General features: G+C 40.3%; 1 protein-coding gene across 1 annotated transcript in view; it reads right to left on the reverse strand.

Moving 5' to 3' along the window:
- Nucleotides 1–1754: 1754 nt before the first annotated feature.
- Nucleotides 1755–17380, reverse strand: part of LOC308345869 (synaptojanin-2-binding protein) — a 38339-nt gene continuing 22713 nt past the window's right edge. The window contains exons 3-4 of the mRNA XM_080808424.1: nt 7453–7548; nt 1755–4679 (exon numbers count right to left, since the gene is read on the reverse strand). Coding sequence (XP_080664550.1) covers nt 4539–4679; nt 7453–7548 — 237 coding nt within the window. The 3' untranslated portion in view covers nt 1755–4538. The remainder of the gene's footprint in view (nt 4680–7452; nt 7549–17380) is intronic.

A 17380-nucleotide genomic window follows, 5' to 3' on the forward strand; every position in this document is an offset into this window, starting at 1 on the left:
CAAAAAGACTGCTTATAGATCAAAGACGAACAGCAAAAGGGGCCTAGACCGGGATAGTAACCAACTCTAAAACTATTATAGGTAAGAGATTGACAGCTTCATAATTTAATCTTCTACTTCTAGAGGATATTAGCAAAATACTGTAAGATCAACAGGATGCCCCCATGTTTGGATAATGCACTGTTTCAGCTTAGAGTGACTAGATCTTTGCATCTCTGTATTGTCAGCATCAAGGATGCAGTAGGCACTCATATGCTAAAAGAAAAAAAGACTCATCTGTCCAAAGATAAAGTCTGACTAAAATTGGCTAGAATAAAATCTTTATTGGCTCCACATGAAATTACACGAATGACACTCCCCACCCCTTGCCCATACTTGACAGCCTAATGTTTTTTGTTCCGTTTCTTTAAATATAGTTTAAATTGCTATTTACACAATAAAAATAATGTCCAACATCAAAAAAACCCCACACTTCTCTAGTTTAGAACTACTGGAACAAGTCACAGAAGAACTCATGTGATTGAATTTTATATTAGGGCTTTCGCAGATTCCATGGAATCTACCAGTTCTGCATTATGGCTTACCGTCCCCAGTCTCTATTCAGGCCCAAAGAGAGATGACAGAAGAGGATTGAGATAAAAAGGATAGTTTCATCTATGTTCATGTAGTGCATACATTCCAAACATAAATATGACACAGAAAGGGCACTTCTGCAACAGACTAAGTCTTTGAACTGAGTTAAGTCTGTCTACCTCTTTGAGCTTTGATTTTTCTCATCTCTAAGATAGATTCATCCTAGAATCTTTCTTGCTCCCTTTTAGCTCCAATGTTCTTTGATTGGGTTCTAATTTATTTAATAGATGCACATACTGAAACACTAATACATTTTGCTGCTCAGTCCTAAACAAATAAGCCCTAGAATGCTCCATTTTTTCTTCCACATCTATACTTGGGCGGAAGGGCATGGAGAGCTGGGCTCTAAAAAGACCCAAGTGAAATTCCCATTTGATACTGGAGCAAATGCCTGTGTGTGATCTGATCATTTATGTAAGTTTTTATTTAATAATTTAAATGCCACAAAGCACTGTTTACTGACACTGCACAGTGGAATCCACCTAATGATCTTTATTTTGCTGCTGGTTAAGTCCCACTCTCCAGAGATTTTATTTAATTGGTCTAGGTGCAGCCTGAGAATGAGAATTTTATAAGCTCTTCAGATGATTCTAACCTGAGAAAAAGGGGACAACTATTGGCAGAGAGGAGTGATTCTCAAACCTTACTGTGCATCAGTCACCTGGACAGATTGTTCGAAGTGCTGTACGCAGTTTGATTGAGTAGGTCTGGGGTGACGCCCAAGAATTTACTTTTCTAACAAGTTCCCCAATGATGCTGATGCTTTTATTCAGAGACCACACTTTGAGAGCCATGGCCAGTGAGAAATAGCATTGACAGTAGCACCTGAGGTCCTAAGTTATATCCTGAGTCTATCATTACCACCTACGTAATCTTAGGAAAGGTAATTTATTCTCTTTCCCTTAGTGTTTTTTTAACAATACTTAGATCTCAGAGTTGTGAGTCATGAACAAACAGTGTACCCACCCGGATTTAGTACACCACCTGGCACAAAATGCAGTAACAAGTATTAGTTTCCTTTTCCATTACACATGGCTAGACAGTGTGAATAAGTGAAATCAATAGCACAGATTAAAACTTGGCAGGAAAAGAGAGACAACTGAAGCAAACAATGTCTTATTAAAATTATATGTGTAATATCAGATGATAAATACAGAGAAGTGTTTTAAGTATACAGTCTTAAAATACTTTCATTCAATTTTTGAAACTTTAAACACAGTAATTTAGGGAGCAGGAATATTAGATACAATCTATAAAGTGAAAGAAATATTAGATTCGATCTACAAAGATCATGAATTTTTTTTTAGTGACTTACAATAGACTCCAATACCTCATCTAGGGCAATTTAGTTTTCTAGAGAATCAGAAATAAAAACTGAATAGTATACTTGCCTGAAATTTTCATCATGGATCTTTAAATGCTCTTTAATTCCAGAGAAAACCTAAATTATTAAAGTGCGTAAGAATCCCTATTATTAAACAAAGCAAAACTTCTACCAACCAGGGTTAAGTGTCCTTTTTCACATCTACCAACAAAGAAAAAAACAAGATAGATTTCCCTCCTGCTTGCCAATTGCTTCATTCTGAATGTCTCAAGGTCCTCTCAGGAGTTGATGCCCAAACCCTGAACTGAATCCTGGGAGGGAAGCCAGCCCACTGCGGAAGCTGCTGCACAAGCCTCTAGACGCAGGGAGGGTGGCAGGGCTTGTGCCCGCACAGCGGGGCTGGTTGAGGTGAGAACGGGAATACTGTCAGTGCGTCTGTGCGGACCTACAAGTGCAGCCGTCTAAGTGAGGCTCAAAGGTACTGAACACTCCAGGCCTAAAGGCCTAAGTCCTACCAGGATTGTTTAAAGCAAGTTTCTCCCTATACCAACGGCTGGCCCAGAGGCAAGGCCTTAGGCGGGTTATTTGTAAAAGACTTTCCTTCCCACTCTGGCCTGATGCCATTATGTGACAGCTTTCTTTTTTGGAGGCCCCCCCCCAAAAAAAAGTGACAGCTGCCCGCACATCTCTGTTGCTACGCTGTACTCTGAATTTCTTTTTCCATTTCTTATTATTTTCAACTGTCACTTAACCTGATGATGTACTTTTAACTTCTCATCTATTTATGAATTCTCTTAACTAGACTGTGAGCTCCTCAAGGGTCCTTCATTTTTCCCCTCCCTCCATGGAACTTTCTCAAGTGTCTTCTCAGTAACTGTTCCCTTTTGCTATCTGCAATATAAATTTGACATTCTTTGTAAAAGAATCTTAACAAAGCTGGTGTCCAATCAACACCTGTAAAATGCTTACCGGATTATCCATGCTAAAAACTGGACATGACTGGTTTTCTCAGGGAAAGTCTTCACACTCATGCTGTCAAGATTATGTAAGACCTGTAGTCTAGACAATGTATTTGGAGGATGGAAATGGTTTTTTTAAAGCCAGAGAATTAGCTTTGGTTCAGCTCTCCTTAGTGTTTCAAAATCAACGTTTGATATCACATGAACAGAATGGTTCCCACCTCATTATTAATGTCTTTGGTATTCCTGAGCATCCTTTCACCCATATCCTTCTCTCAAGGTTTCCCCAGGAAACATCCACCAAACTTCCCTACCCACTAAAACAGAACAAAACAACAACACACAAAAAAACCAAAAAACCAAAAAAAACAAAAACCTTTTCTTCCCCTTCCCTGCAAAATGGTTTATTAGAAGCCACAGTCAGTGTTTAGAGCCTTTCAAAAAAACCCGCAATCCAAACCCTCTCAACTGAATCAGAAGCAGAGCTCATTTCATGCCTGTCCTGCCAGAGAGCCGTCCCTTCTCTCACAATTTGCCTATCACTAGTAACCAAAGAATATGTTAGATGGCCCAAGAAGTTTCCGGTGCCACCCTGGAGGCATTATCCTTTTGTCTTTTAGAGTTTTTTCACTGGGTTGGTCTGGCCCCATCACCAAAGCTCTGACCACAGTCATTCCAGCCGATCCTTTAGCAGGACTGGGAGGTTCCAGAAAAGTCGCTGGGGCAGCCCGAGGAACAAGTAAGATTTATCTTTACATCTCAAAGTGTGGGGAACAGACTGACTTTCACAAAGCTGGATTATGGCATTTTACCTCCACTTCAGCACAGCCATTATGAGAAGAAATATTGTTCTAAGATTTTTAATTAGTTGCTTCGGTTTTCCTTTTTTTCTTTTTTTTAAAAATGACCCAGATTGGGCATCCTCTTTCAAGGCTCACTCTCTCACTCCTGCTATACATCAATTCTCCCATTAAGAACTTCCCTTATATCAGAAACCTGAAACCAAACAGCAGCTTTCCACTTCTTTAATTCTCCATAAGGCATCGCTATTATACTATCATGTATGGACATGTGTGTGTGTGTATGTGTGTGTGCATGCAAGCGCACATACGCACATGTGTTTTACAAAAGTAAAAATGCTCTCATTATCCTGTGTTTGATGTAGGCACCCAAGTATGTAGATAGAAATTAAATAAAGGCCACAAAAACTTCCCAAGGAAGATCATTAAGAAGAAAAATCCTCTCTTCTCCTGCATCGCACAGCTGGCCTTTGAGGCACGCCAGCTAAGAAAAAGGTATTACCCATGCTGATGTGAAGACTGGACCTTTCCCTCTTTGGGTTGTAGCTGAACTTCTATTGGCGATCCTAGCAAAATACATAATTTCCCATCTGTTCTAAGCATGTCTTTTCTTCGGCCTTCTTTCAAACAATACCTTCACTCTCCCATTAGATATGAGGATGTGGAGATTTGGACAGTGAGGTCCTGTTTGGGTAGCAGTCTCTTTCAATGACATGTTGACTACACAGAGAGAGGGAAGGATATGGGAGAATGGCAGGGGATGAGGGTGAGAGGGAAAGAAAATGGGTCTTCTAATGGGAGCACTGGAAGAGAGCAAACTTTTCATAGTTGCTTCCGGTATCTCATGAAGGCCCAGGCTGCTACCATGGTGAGGGCAAACACTGGCACCAGCACCAGAGCTATAGGGATCCCACTCGGCTCCCCTTCACTTCGATGTCCTATAGGACCATTCTGCACCTGTAACTGGAAGGGAGAGAAAAATGTTAACACTACTGAGCAATGTGTGTTCACCCCAACTCCAGTGTCCATGCTGACACATTACCTGGGTCTAGACCACCCAAAGCTGTGACCTCCAAGCACTCTCTGGCAGAAGGAGTCCTCTTTATTTATTCTAAATTGATGCATCAGAGCCATCAACTCTGTGGAAAGAAGTCTGATGGGGAGGCATTTAAGCTTGCTGTGCTACTGACCTAAAGGGGCCCAGGGGTGAGCGGATAACCATTCTGTTTCTCTGCTGCCTCCACCAAGCTCTACATGTATCATGCTAGGAAACCGGAGATAGAAGATGAAACCTACTGATCCTGTAGGAAACCTCAAAATTACTGGGCAGGAGTAGAGGGTGCCCACCTTCCTAGAAATGTTTACTCAGAAAGATTGCCAGTTGTCAGAAAGCAGTAAGGGCCAGGTACAGTGCCATTTTTGGAAATACTTTCCAGTTCCCAAAAGGCACTAATTCCCTCCTGATACAGTGTCATGGCCTTCATCTCTATTTTGTAACACTAGACACAGATAAAGAGGAAACTTATATGGAACAGAGATAAAATACTCAGAAGTAAACAAGTAAAAAAAAATCATATCCTAGTGGTAATAATTTTCCACTGCCTAATAAGCATTCCCGTTTGAGGCTGGGTGGCATTTCTTCGTATTAACTCTTTTTTTAAGCAAGCAAGTGAACGGGGGCTGGGGGACTAAGGGAGTGCAGGACGGGGCTGGGGGAAGGGGCAGAGGGAGACAGTCCATGCCCAGCATGGGGCTCGATCCAACGACCCTGAGATCATGACCTGAGCCGAAACCAAGGGTCGGATGCTTAACTGACTGAGCCACCCAGGTGCCCCTCTTCATACTAACTTTTTTTTTTTTTTGAAGATTTATTTATTTGACAGAGATCACAAGTAGGCAGAGACGCAGGCAGAGAGAAAGAGGAGGAAGCAGGCTCCCTGCGGAGAAGAGAGCCCGATGTTGGGCTCGATCCCAGGACCCTGGGACCATGACCCGAGCCGAAGGCAGAGGCTTTAACCCACTGAGCCACCCAGGCGCCCCCATACTAACTTTTAACAACTAATTTGGAACAGTTATGATGTCATTTTTGTCTCGGTTCGATTTAACCTCCTCATTACAACCCGTGAAAAGTCTGACCCTTCCATCTGAAAGGCAGCACTGCATGAACCACCTTTTCTATCCTTTAGCCCACCTCTACATCTTTCACTCATTTCCTGTTCAGATGTCCTGAGAGGGCATGCCCAATAATAAGATATGGTTTTTAGGGCTAGGCCAATTCTCTGACCAGTGTTTTATTAGGGGTTACTATGTTTTATAAGGAGTTATTTATAGATGTTTCCCAAAACGTGAACTTTGGAAATCGTTTCCCACACGCCTTCAAAAAGAACTCTAATCATACCTGAAGTGTATATCTACATTCATTACTTGCCTTTACTATTGCATGAAGTCTTCCATACTTTAGAAACACAAGAGCCAAGGCAGAAGCAGCCAATTACCAATATTCTCACCTATTGACCTGTTTTCTAATCCATCACACAGATTCTGCTTGCTACTCTGGTATCTTCCATGCTGTGCTCCTTCTGCTTTGTACCATCTCCTGCCAAGCTCTTCTTCAGCCTCTGAAGCCTACTCAAGAGCTGAGTGAGACAATGACAGCACCATTTAAGAGGGCACACTGGGGGTATCTGGTGGCTCATTTGTTAAGTGTCTGCCTTTGGCTCAGGTCATGACCCCAGGGTCCTCGGATCAAGCCCAGCATCAGGCTCTCTGCTCGGCAGGAAGCCTGCTTCTCCCTTTCCCACTCCCCTTCCTTGTATCCCCTCTCTCACTGTGTCTCTCTCTGTCAAATGAATAAATAAAAAATCTTTATGGAAAAAAAAAAAAAGAGGGCACACTGAACCTGTGTTGTAAATGCACCCCAAAGTCCTTGGGGCGGAATTCCTCCAAAGGGAGGAATTAGGTTTACCAGGCTTCTTTACCCATCATCCAAATTATAAAACACTAGGAACTAAGAAGTGGCTGCAGGGAGAGGTGCTGCTTTGATTAAATTCTTTTCTTTAAAAATTTATTTATTTGAGAGAGAGAGAGAGCGTGCATGTGTGGGTTGGGGAGGCAGAGGGAAAAGCAGACTCCTTGCTGACCAGGGAGGCCAATAGTGGGCTCAGTCCTAAGACTCCATGATCATGACCTGAGCTGAAGGCAGAAGCTTAACCCACCAAGCCACCCAGGCGTCCTTTGACTAAATTCTGAAATTCATTTCCTTTTTCCTGGAGATCCCCTTAGAGCATTACAACTTTGGTCAAGAGGGTCAACAAGTTGATAAGGGTTGTGTCGTGATTGGGGAAAGCGCACAGTGGGTATCAGGAAAGCCACCACCTCTACACTTCAAGTTTCATTATTAAGTATGTTCAAGGGCAGACACACGTTTCCTTCCCTACTGAAAAATAAAATTGATTCTTGCTGAATTTTCTCCCCATTGATTTGAATTTGGTTGTCAAGCCTTACAGTTAAGATACATCTCCTGGAAGCTACGACCTAGGTTGCAAGCAGCATGAATTTCCTTTCGTAATAAGCAGAAGTCCCTGAAGACCCCTGCCTGTGCTAGAAAAGCTCTTCAAAAGACAGAGAAAGAAAAAAAAAAAAGCCAAATGCACTACTAAAGATTATGAAATATGTCGTATTCCCAAGAATGATACAAAAGCTTGGTGCCAGCTTGCTGGCTGCAGGTAATACCTACCCTGTGTTGTACTCTTAGGCACACAGCATAACCTGCATTACGGAAAAGGTCTACAGCATCCTGGTGCAGCAAGTTCCTTAGGTCTTGGCCATTTACCTGTCAAAAACAGCAAGAAAAGTAGTAAAAGAGATAGAATCATAAGTCAAAGATTGATATTCATGTGATTAAACATTTAAAAACTACAGAGCAAATTTCAAGGACTAAGAGAATGGGTGAAGTAACATAGAACTCAGTCACTTTTTCATGTTCAAAGCTACATTTTCCTAGAACTGAGGTTCCATGGGCCATCTGAAGAGCGCTAAGTTTTTTATTTAAAAAAAAAAAAAAAGGTCTCTCCTTCACCTTGGCTCCTGTTGCCTGTCTCATTTTGACAGTTGGGTTTCCGCTATGTACCTGTGTGTCTTCCCTAAGCATCAGCCTGCTTCCCTACAGCTAACATGATCTTCTGGGTTACCATCCTATCCTTCACATTGCTAATCCCTGGTACTGCCAGCTTCAACTCTAGAAATATAACTTTATGAAACTCTAGAAATATAACCCTATGAAACAATTTATTTTGATGTGGTGCAAACCTACTAGCCCATTCTATTGGTCTTGTTCAATTGTGAACAATTTCCCTTGGTTCCATGGATACTCCCATCCTTCAACAATTTACTGATTTTACAATATTTCTTTGATGATACAAACTTCCAAAAAATGCTTCAGTGTAGGTTAGTCCTAGCATCTAGAGGTGAGAGATGACCAGTGGGATTAATACTTCTTAGTGTTAGGAGTGACACTGTCCACAAGTGTTATCTACCCTATGGTGTACTCAGTGACACAGCATAGCCCACTTCATGCAAGATCTACACATCTTTTGTACACATCAATGTCATTAACAGCAACAGCAGCAGGAACACCTCATGTATTTATTTGGTAGGTTCTGTGCTGTATGCTTTACATGCGCTGTCTAATGTTGTTCTCATGATAATCCTATGAGGTAGACACCATTTTTATCTTGTTTTCACAGATGAAGAAACTGGGGCTTAGCAAGGTAGATAATTCACCCAAAGTCATAGTAAGTGTAGGAGCTAGGCTAGTATTTTTAAATATCTGAAGTAGAGTTACAGTGCCCTTGCAATTTACCCTTCCTTCTGCACTATTATTCTTCCACCTGGACTCACGAACTATTTTTAGCTGAAGCTCAAGCCACTGATTTATTCAAGCCTCTCATCTTCCTTGTTACTGTCTTCCTTCTCCAAGAGGTTCACATCACTCCTCCATACAATCTCCTGCTAGGTGAATTAATCTAATAGCACTTTGGTGTTATAAACTGTCTACCTCACTCTTAGAAAACTGACCACAATTTCTACTCCCTTCACACTTCCTATTCCTCTTCTGAATCTGCTCATTATCCTCACCAAGACCTTTAATAACCTTTTTTAGACTTTACTTGCATCCTAACCCATCTAGGAGTTCTTGCTGTTATTTCAACAAAGCACTTCATAAACTATTAGAATCCCTTGTTCCCATGATCTTCTGCCATCTTTCCAGTCCCACAAAACACAACGCATTTAGTTTCCTCGTCATCACTGAGTTTAATGTTCCTGGGGAAAATACACACTCCTACTTCCCAGCACAGATCCATGCTGGCTGACACCTGCTGTATCCTTATGACCACTCTACTCACCTGGTGAACTCCCTAATGAATGCCCAGCAGCAGCTGTTCCAGACCTTTCCTATCATCAAACTCCAATGCTGATCCTATCTCCTCTCTCCAGATTCCTTTGCCTTATCTTCTTTAATACACATAACTTCCCACACACTCTCCATGTTCTTCCCTGCCGTTTCAAAGTTTCCTGATGGCCTTTCACTGCTTCTTTGCTCTTGTTTCTGATTTAGATCCATTTCCTCTACCAAGGTTAAACCACCCACGGGTGCTGCTGGTTACATTTCTTCTAGCCTTCTTAGAGAACTTAAGTGATCACTTGCTCCTCTTGATTCCTTCATTATTGCTCTCTGCTCCTTCTCAACTAAAATTATCCTCATCTGTAAAGAAAACAATATAAATATTTCTTGGAACCCACTATCACCCTCTTCCCATCTTGTGTCCTCCACCTTTCACTGCAAAACTTGTTTAAAGAGCTGCTGGAAAGCACTGCCTCCACTTCCTCCACAGCCATGCACTCTAATCCCTGGTATAGGCATAGTATATGAGGAGGCAGGAAAGAATATTCTGCCCTGCGGGTCAGGAGGGACTTCCAATCCTCAAGTCCTACAGCCCTTTCCCAGTCGTCAGACTTCCTCCCTTTTGTAGTTCTCTCTGGTCTCAACTTCTGAAGACTTAGCTCCCTTAGTTCTTGAAGGATTCCTTTCCCAATTCCTCCTCTTCTCCTTCCTTCTTAAGGGAAGTAAGCATTCCTCAATGTCTGTAGTCCTCTGTCCCCTTATCTTCTCCCACGGTGATCTTTCACAATTTCAACTGTACTCCGCAAGACAACTCCCAAATCTGTATCCTTATTTCTACTTCTGGACTTCCCAATGTCCTGCTGGATGCCTGGACAGGACTATTTTGCTACACCCCAATTCAACAAATCCAAAGCCTCCTTTTTACTTCCCACAAAACCAGATTATCCCACCTTCCCTCTTATTGCCACTTACCATTCCTTCAGACTAAAATTCTGGTATTTTTAAACTCCACTCCCTGTCGATGTTCACATACAATACCTTGCCAAATCCTATAGGCTAACATAATACTATTCCTCACACCCTATTTGTGAGGACACCTTCAGGTGAACTATTGTGATCACCCTCTCATTGACTCACTTTGCTCTAGCACAGCCCCCCATTCTATCCTATTCAAACACTGTCTCCAGATCAAGCCTCCTAAGGGACCATTCTGTTTCTACAAAACTGGGAGCAGGAGAGAAGAGACTGCAAGCCTGATTTCTCATTCTGGTGTACAAAGTCCTCCAGGAAGTGGCTCCAACCCACTCTCTCAATTTAATTTCACATTATTCCCTTTCATAAATCCTGTGCTCTAAATCACAAAATTCACTGACCCTAGGATGTAAAACATATATCCTTACTTTCATGCCTGTGCTCCAGCTATTTCGACCATCTGAATACACTTCCTTTTTAAAAAAATTCCACGTGTCTTCCAAGATTAATCTTAAATAGGATCAGTCCTGCTACCTATAGTGTAGAAGTGAATATAGTTTTCTAGTTGATAGACTTCAATTTCATGCCACCAAGCCACCTTCTGATTATGCCTTTTGTTTGTTCTAGTGAACATGCTACAGGAAAAGAACTTCAGGAGTCCTAGAACCACCACAGTGAATTCTCAACATCTCAACTTTCTAGTTAATTCTTGGGGTAGAGAATCAGTGTGAGATTGCGGACTGTAGTGGGAAGGCTCATGTAACTAATCTAGCCCATGTGATAACTGTACTTCTCATTGTAAGGAAATGGATATTTTCTCTTAGAGACACACAAATTAGGTTAATGATGCAGTTATGTCAATATATGCCAAAGATATCAAAGCTCAGTATCACAGCCAAGTTTCATAGTGATAAGAATGCAAGTGGGAGAACTCAGTCACTAAATGACATTCAATGGCAGGAGTACTAAGTTCAAGATCATCTTTGCAATCACAGCCCAAAATAACTGCCAGGAAACACTGCATATTTATTATCATGTCTGGAGCTGTCTCTTCATTTTACATGTACTAACTTATTTAGTCCTCACAATAATCCTATGACTTATGAACTCCCATTTAATAGATGATAAAACTTGGAAGGCTATGCAACTTGTCCATGGGCATATAGAATGGAAGTAGCAAAGCCAGAATTCAAATGGCCTGGCTGTAAAAGCTTCACTTTAAAACACTAACCCACAGAAATTTACATTGTAAGGCAGGATTTTATTTCAGCAACTTATACTATCCATCTCATTAATACTGTAAATTAAATTTTTACTGGTTTTGTAGTTTCATTTTATCTAAAAAGTTATACACTTTCAAAATTTTAGAGTTTTGTAGAATATAAGGTGTTTATATATTAATATTTTTATTCATTTTTATTTTTATACATTAATATTTTATGCATATATTGAAGCAGCATTAAAATTTGGGAAGATAAAATTTAGTTAAGTGCCAAGTCGATGACCTTTCTAGAGAACTCTGCTAGATGTGACTGATTTATTTCTTTGAATCTCCATATTATGTAATGATCTTAAAGCTCAAAGTGAACTCTACCCTATTTGATATCACTTAACATTCTACTGTAAATAACTTCGAAAGGCTATATGACAAAACTCATCATTATAACCCTTGTAATATTTGAAGAGTACTTTGAACAACACTTGAGTATAATAAATGTCACATGATTTCCTGAAGTTTGCTTGCAGACTGCACCCTGAAAAAGCCTGATGACATATTCTCAATATTATACAAAGCTGAAAGGCCTGGACTCTGACAGCAGCTTTGCCTGCCAGTGACTCAGTGCGTAACCTTGGTCCTTACCTGAGCCTCCTTCTGCTCACGGGGAAGGACATTAGTGGTATCAGGCCAAAAAAGGTACCACACAGGGCAAAAGCCAATTATAGCAATCATGTCTTTCAACCCTCTTAGTTAGGCCTAAAGGTATTCTAATATAAAAGGACTATTACTCTCATTACTTTAAAAAAAAAGACTCCAGACAAGATGCTTTTGAGACATTCAAGGGCAATTTCTTTTTTAAAGAACCATTTCTTATCCTTTGCCCAAGTTTAAAACAGCCCCATAAAACAAATTATGATTCTGTCTCTTGTCCAGGTCATCTCTAATTCAAAGCCAGACTGGTTTTCCAATATTTGCCTCCTCTATGCATTTTCAGATTCTACCTCATATTGACTATCTACCAAGGTCCATAGATTTTATTCCTAAATATATGTGGAATTTGCTCTCTTTGTCACCTTCCATACTAATATAGACCAGGGGTTCTCAAAGTGTGACCCCAGAACCAGCAGCATTTAGCATTCACCAGGGAACTTAAAAGTTAAAAGCAATCCATGCTTTCACAAGCCCTCCAAGTGATTCCAAATGAGTTAATTCTAACCTAACCTTCCTGAATCAATCTTTAACTGGTCTCTACACCCAGCCTGCTTATTCAATACAAATTCTGTGCATACACAGATTTCATCAGTGATTTTCCACTTACCAAAGTAGTGATTTTTCAAATATGAGTCTATGGACCCACCACAGAACAGAGTGAAGTTAATCCAGTGGGTCAAGATCAGTATTTAATTTTAAAACAGTGAAAGTAGAAGAAAACACAACACAGAATGTATCACATATAGAAGGGATAAATACTATTTTCTTAACCTTTGCTTCAGTTACATGTGTGTTTGCATGTATGTATATTACCTGTTATAGGTCATAATTTAAAACGTCTGAATAACACTTGCCTAGAGCAGTGCCTCTCACAATTTATTCACACCCAGGGAATTTATTCACACCCAGAGATCTTACTATAATGTAGGTTTTGATTCCAGTAGGTCTGAGAGGGTTCCTGAGATTCTGCATTTCTAGTAAGCTCCCAAGTAATGTCCAGATGGTCCCCGGACCTCACTTTTAGTCCCAAGAGCTACTCAACAGAGAAATCTTAGAACACTAACTTGCTACTTCAGTTTCCTTAACTCATGAATAGTTTCACTGAACCTGAGATATGGCAGATGTTGCAGCATGTTAGAAAATTCCACTGACTGAATGTTCAGAGAATTGAAATGCTGGTGTTCTGCTTAACAGATGGGGACACACAGAATTTTTTTTTGCTTTAACTATGGTAGTGAGCAATCTTTAAAAATGAGTCTCCTAGGGGCGCCTGGTTGGCTCAGTGGGTTAGGCCTCTGTCTTCGGCTCAGGTCATGATCTCAGGGTCCTGGGATCGAGCCCCACATCGGTCTCTGCTCAGAAGGGAGCCTTTCTCTCTGCCTGCCTCTCTGCCTACTTGTGATCTCTCTCTTGTCAAATAAATAAATAAAATCTTAAAAAAAAAAATGAGTCTCCTATTTTCTGCCTTAGGAAATGAGTAAACAGAGTTAAAAACAGTTTCCTCCATCTTTTTTTTTTTTTAAATTTAACTTTGCACCTGTGTGACTTTTATGTATTCCTTTATTTATTTACTTTAGAGAGGCAGAGAGAGACAGAAAGAGGTAGAGGGCAAGGCCGAACCCTCAAGCAGGCTACAAGGCCAGTGCAGAGCCCGACACAGGGCTCGATCTCACAACTCTGAGATCATGACCTGAGCTGAAATCAAGTGTTGGATGCTTAACTGAGAGGGCCACCCAGATACCCCAAAATTAATTACCTTTGATGATTAGTAATTCTGAATTGCCTCAAGAGCTCTACCTATAGAATAGGATTAGTATAAATGTAGATGATGTAAGGAATGGACTCAATGTTAATAAGCACTGACCCAGATTATACTCTGGATATTTTAATTTTTTTGCCAAGATCCTGAAATGAATCACAATGGGGGGGGGCGCCTTTGTCAGAGTTGAAGAAGGAAGAAAAAACTAGATTATCTAGTTCTAATTAATCAGACCAAACCAAAAAAGTCCATTATGCTATGAGGCATTCACAGAGCACCTAACTTACTGCATGCCTACCCTGTGCCAGCTACAAGCCTACAAGCTGGGGGTACTGAGACAAGAGGACAAAGTGCCTAGAGGTATCCTTTGTCTAAAGGATTCTGCATATCTCAATGTCTTGGCTGCTGCCTGGGATGAAGGTTTTCTGGTGGATCTTTCCCACTAATTTCTAAGCTATGGGCAAAGACAAGTCTTTCATTTTTCAAATCATTCCACAGCACCTGGCATGGTGGTCTGCAAGCTGTCAAGTAGAGTAGTTGTGAATGTTGAGAACTACTCAGCACTTTCATTCACCAAGTTAAGAATTCTATTTGATGAGAACATGAAATGCAGCTGACTAGTGGCCTGATGGTGCCATTTTGTTATATAAGGGGTTTGGTCAAAAGGGAATATTCACCTATTCAGTGTAGGGGTCAGTTCACATCACCCTGAGCATCATAAAAATGTACAGTTCACTGAGGATGGACTGTTCCAGACTATCCACCTGCCTTCATTTAGGCAGACACACAAGGGAAATGACAAACCCAGATAGTTTACATTTTTTCCCCACAAAAATAAAATTTCTCCAGGTTCCCTGGTAACCTATACAAATATTAAATCGTCCTCACCAACACACACACAAAATAAACTCTGGGTGAGGAATTTCCATCTCCAGCCCTCATCTCAACTTCAGGTTCATTCTATTAGTAATATCTGTTTTTGTTTCATGGTTGTCAGATGGAATAGGGCCTTAAAAAAATTTGCATTAGTTAAAAAATTTTTTCTTCTCCCCCCCATTTTTTTAAGTTTAAACATTCCACAGAGATCACAAAAAATTTAACTTCTGATAAGAGGAAACTGCGTAAGTCATGCAATTATTTAATTTTACCTGAAATTAAGACAAAATATGGGCATTATTTCAAGAGAAATGGAAAGATTAAATTGTCAATAATAACTCAGGAAATCTAGATCACTTAATGAAACTTTTATTAATTATCCAAAATGGATGTGCTAAGGAAGTGACATTCTTAGTCTGATTATCTAACAAGAGTTAAAAGAAAAAGAGTTGGGGCATATTTTGCAACATGGAAAAATAACCTATGTGAAGAGAGTAGAAAAACCCATCAAGAATCAATGAGAATATAGACTAATAAATAGTTCAGCATCATCATTTTACAGAGACTCCAAAGCCAGTAATAGAGCACTTAAGAACATCAGAGGGAGAGACTGAGCTACAAAGGAGACATAAACATTTAACAGTTAATGCCCAGCAAATTTGCTTAAGGAGAGAAAGCGGAGAAGACGGTGAGTGAGGCAACAGAGGCAGTATTTCTTAGGAACGGGGTCTAGAAAGAAGAATTTTGGAGCAAATTCTTGGAAAGGAAACTGGAATGAATAAGATAGCCCTAGAAAGAATGAAGAGCGCATGCTGGCCTCTTCCTCTTGTATATGCTCCATCTTCTCTTTCTCAGTCTTATTCCTCTCCATATCTGTCTTATACTTTTGCCTTTTCTTCACCAGGCATTTCTTCCCTCTTCTTTCCCATGTCTTAACTGGCCAAAACATAAGCTTGAAATGTAAAGTAAAATCCTCCTTGCTACAAATTTTAAAGTGAAGGGAGCTGCATTTTTTGTTTTGTTGACATTTACTTTTTTCTGCATGGACATCTATCTCCTACCATACCCTTTAAAAGGAAAAAAAAAAAAAAACACAACAACAACACCACGAGTGGCCTTCCAATAATTTCTTTTCTCTATGAGGCAATGGTCCACATAAGAAAGGCTGCTCATCTTCATTTATGTCTAATAAATTCCCTCACACTGAGCTCTATGAACCTTTTTTCCTAATTCTATCCCTTACAGAAAGACTGCTGTCAGTTTTTATATAAAACCACACAGAAAAGCTATGCATTCACCATGAAACTTTCTGTTTAGGATACCTAGTCCTAGCTCCTCATTTACCTCTTAGGAGGCAGTACCTCATACTGATTAAGAGTAGAGGCTCCAAATTCAGGCAGCCCAGTTTTAGTCCTCTGCCACCTACTAGTTGTGTGACCTTGGGCAAGCTGCTTGACCTCACCAAGACTCAACTTCCTCAGCTGCAAAACAGTCATAATAAATGTACTCACCTCATAGGGTTATTGCAATTTTAAATAAATGTAAGGTTCTCAGCATATTGCTAGTATACGGTGCTTAAAAACTTCTAACCAGTCTCATTTTTCAACAATCTACATTTTACCAAACCTTTTTGAAAAATATGGGTGTCCTCTTAACCCCTACACTTTTCAAATGTAACCCAGGCCCCAGTGTTCTGGACAGAATGTGGTATGTCACTTTAAACTGCACAGTTTCAGGCAACCCCTTCGGGTCCCCTCTCTCCTTGGGAGCTTTGTACTATCACTTTGTTATCACTCAATAAACATTACTTTGCTGCCCCCCAAATAAGTACATAAATGAATAAATAAACTTGCGGTTTCTACCTACATGCTATACCTTCAACAACCTACTCTAAATTTTCCGTAATGTACCACTCAAGTTGATTTCATGTTTTTTGGATGTCTTTCTCCAGGGGTCTATAGGAAATAATCTACATGTAAACTTCTCAGTATTGTTTTGAGATAAAAGGTATTTACCACTCTCTGTAGCTCTCAAATTAAAAAACAGGATCTAGGAGAAGCTTAACGGTCTGAAAAGAGGCAAAATAGTTGGTGAGAAGGACAAAAGTAGGATATTACCATCCATGACATTATATTTATATTCTGGATCAGCCAACCTTTCTAGGCTTGCCTGAAATTTCTCAACCTGTTCAACTGTTAAATATATAATGAACCTTATGCAAGGATACAAAAGGTTAAAAAAGATCTAGTCCCTTTCCTTGAAGAACTTCTAGAAAAGAATCAAATTAAAGCTCACCATATAGTGTCTTATTACAAACAGCAGAGTGAAATGGGACCTCATTAGACAAAAACCCAAATGAGAATGCATTCCAATTTCTCATCTTCATGACAGCTGAGAAGGGCTCTGAGTCTAAAAAGGACACTCGGGGCACCTGGGTGGCTCATGGGATTAAAGCCTCTGCCTTCGGAACAGGTCATGATCCCAGGGTCCTGGGATCAAGCCCTGCATTAGAGAGCCTGCTTCCCTTCCTCTCTCTCTGCCTGCCTCTCTGCCTACTTGTGATCTCTTTCTGTCAAATAAATAAATAAAATCTTTAAAAAAAGAAAAAAAAGGACACTCAATTCCTACCTTCCTTTTGTGTCTCTTTGTAGTAAAGGAAGACACACATTAGTCTTTCAATTAACAAAAGGGAGGTAATAAAGTATAACTGAAGGACAATTGTG

Source organism: Martes martes (assembly GCF_963455335.1).
Source record: "Martes martes genome assembly, chromosome: 7".
NCBI lineage: Eukaryota > Metazoa > Chordata > Mammalia > Carnivora > Mustelidae > Martes > Martes martes.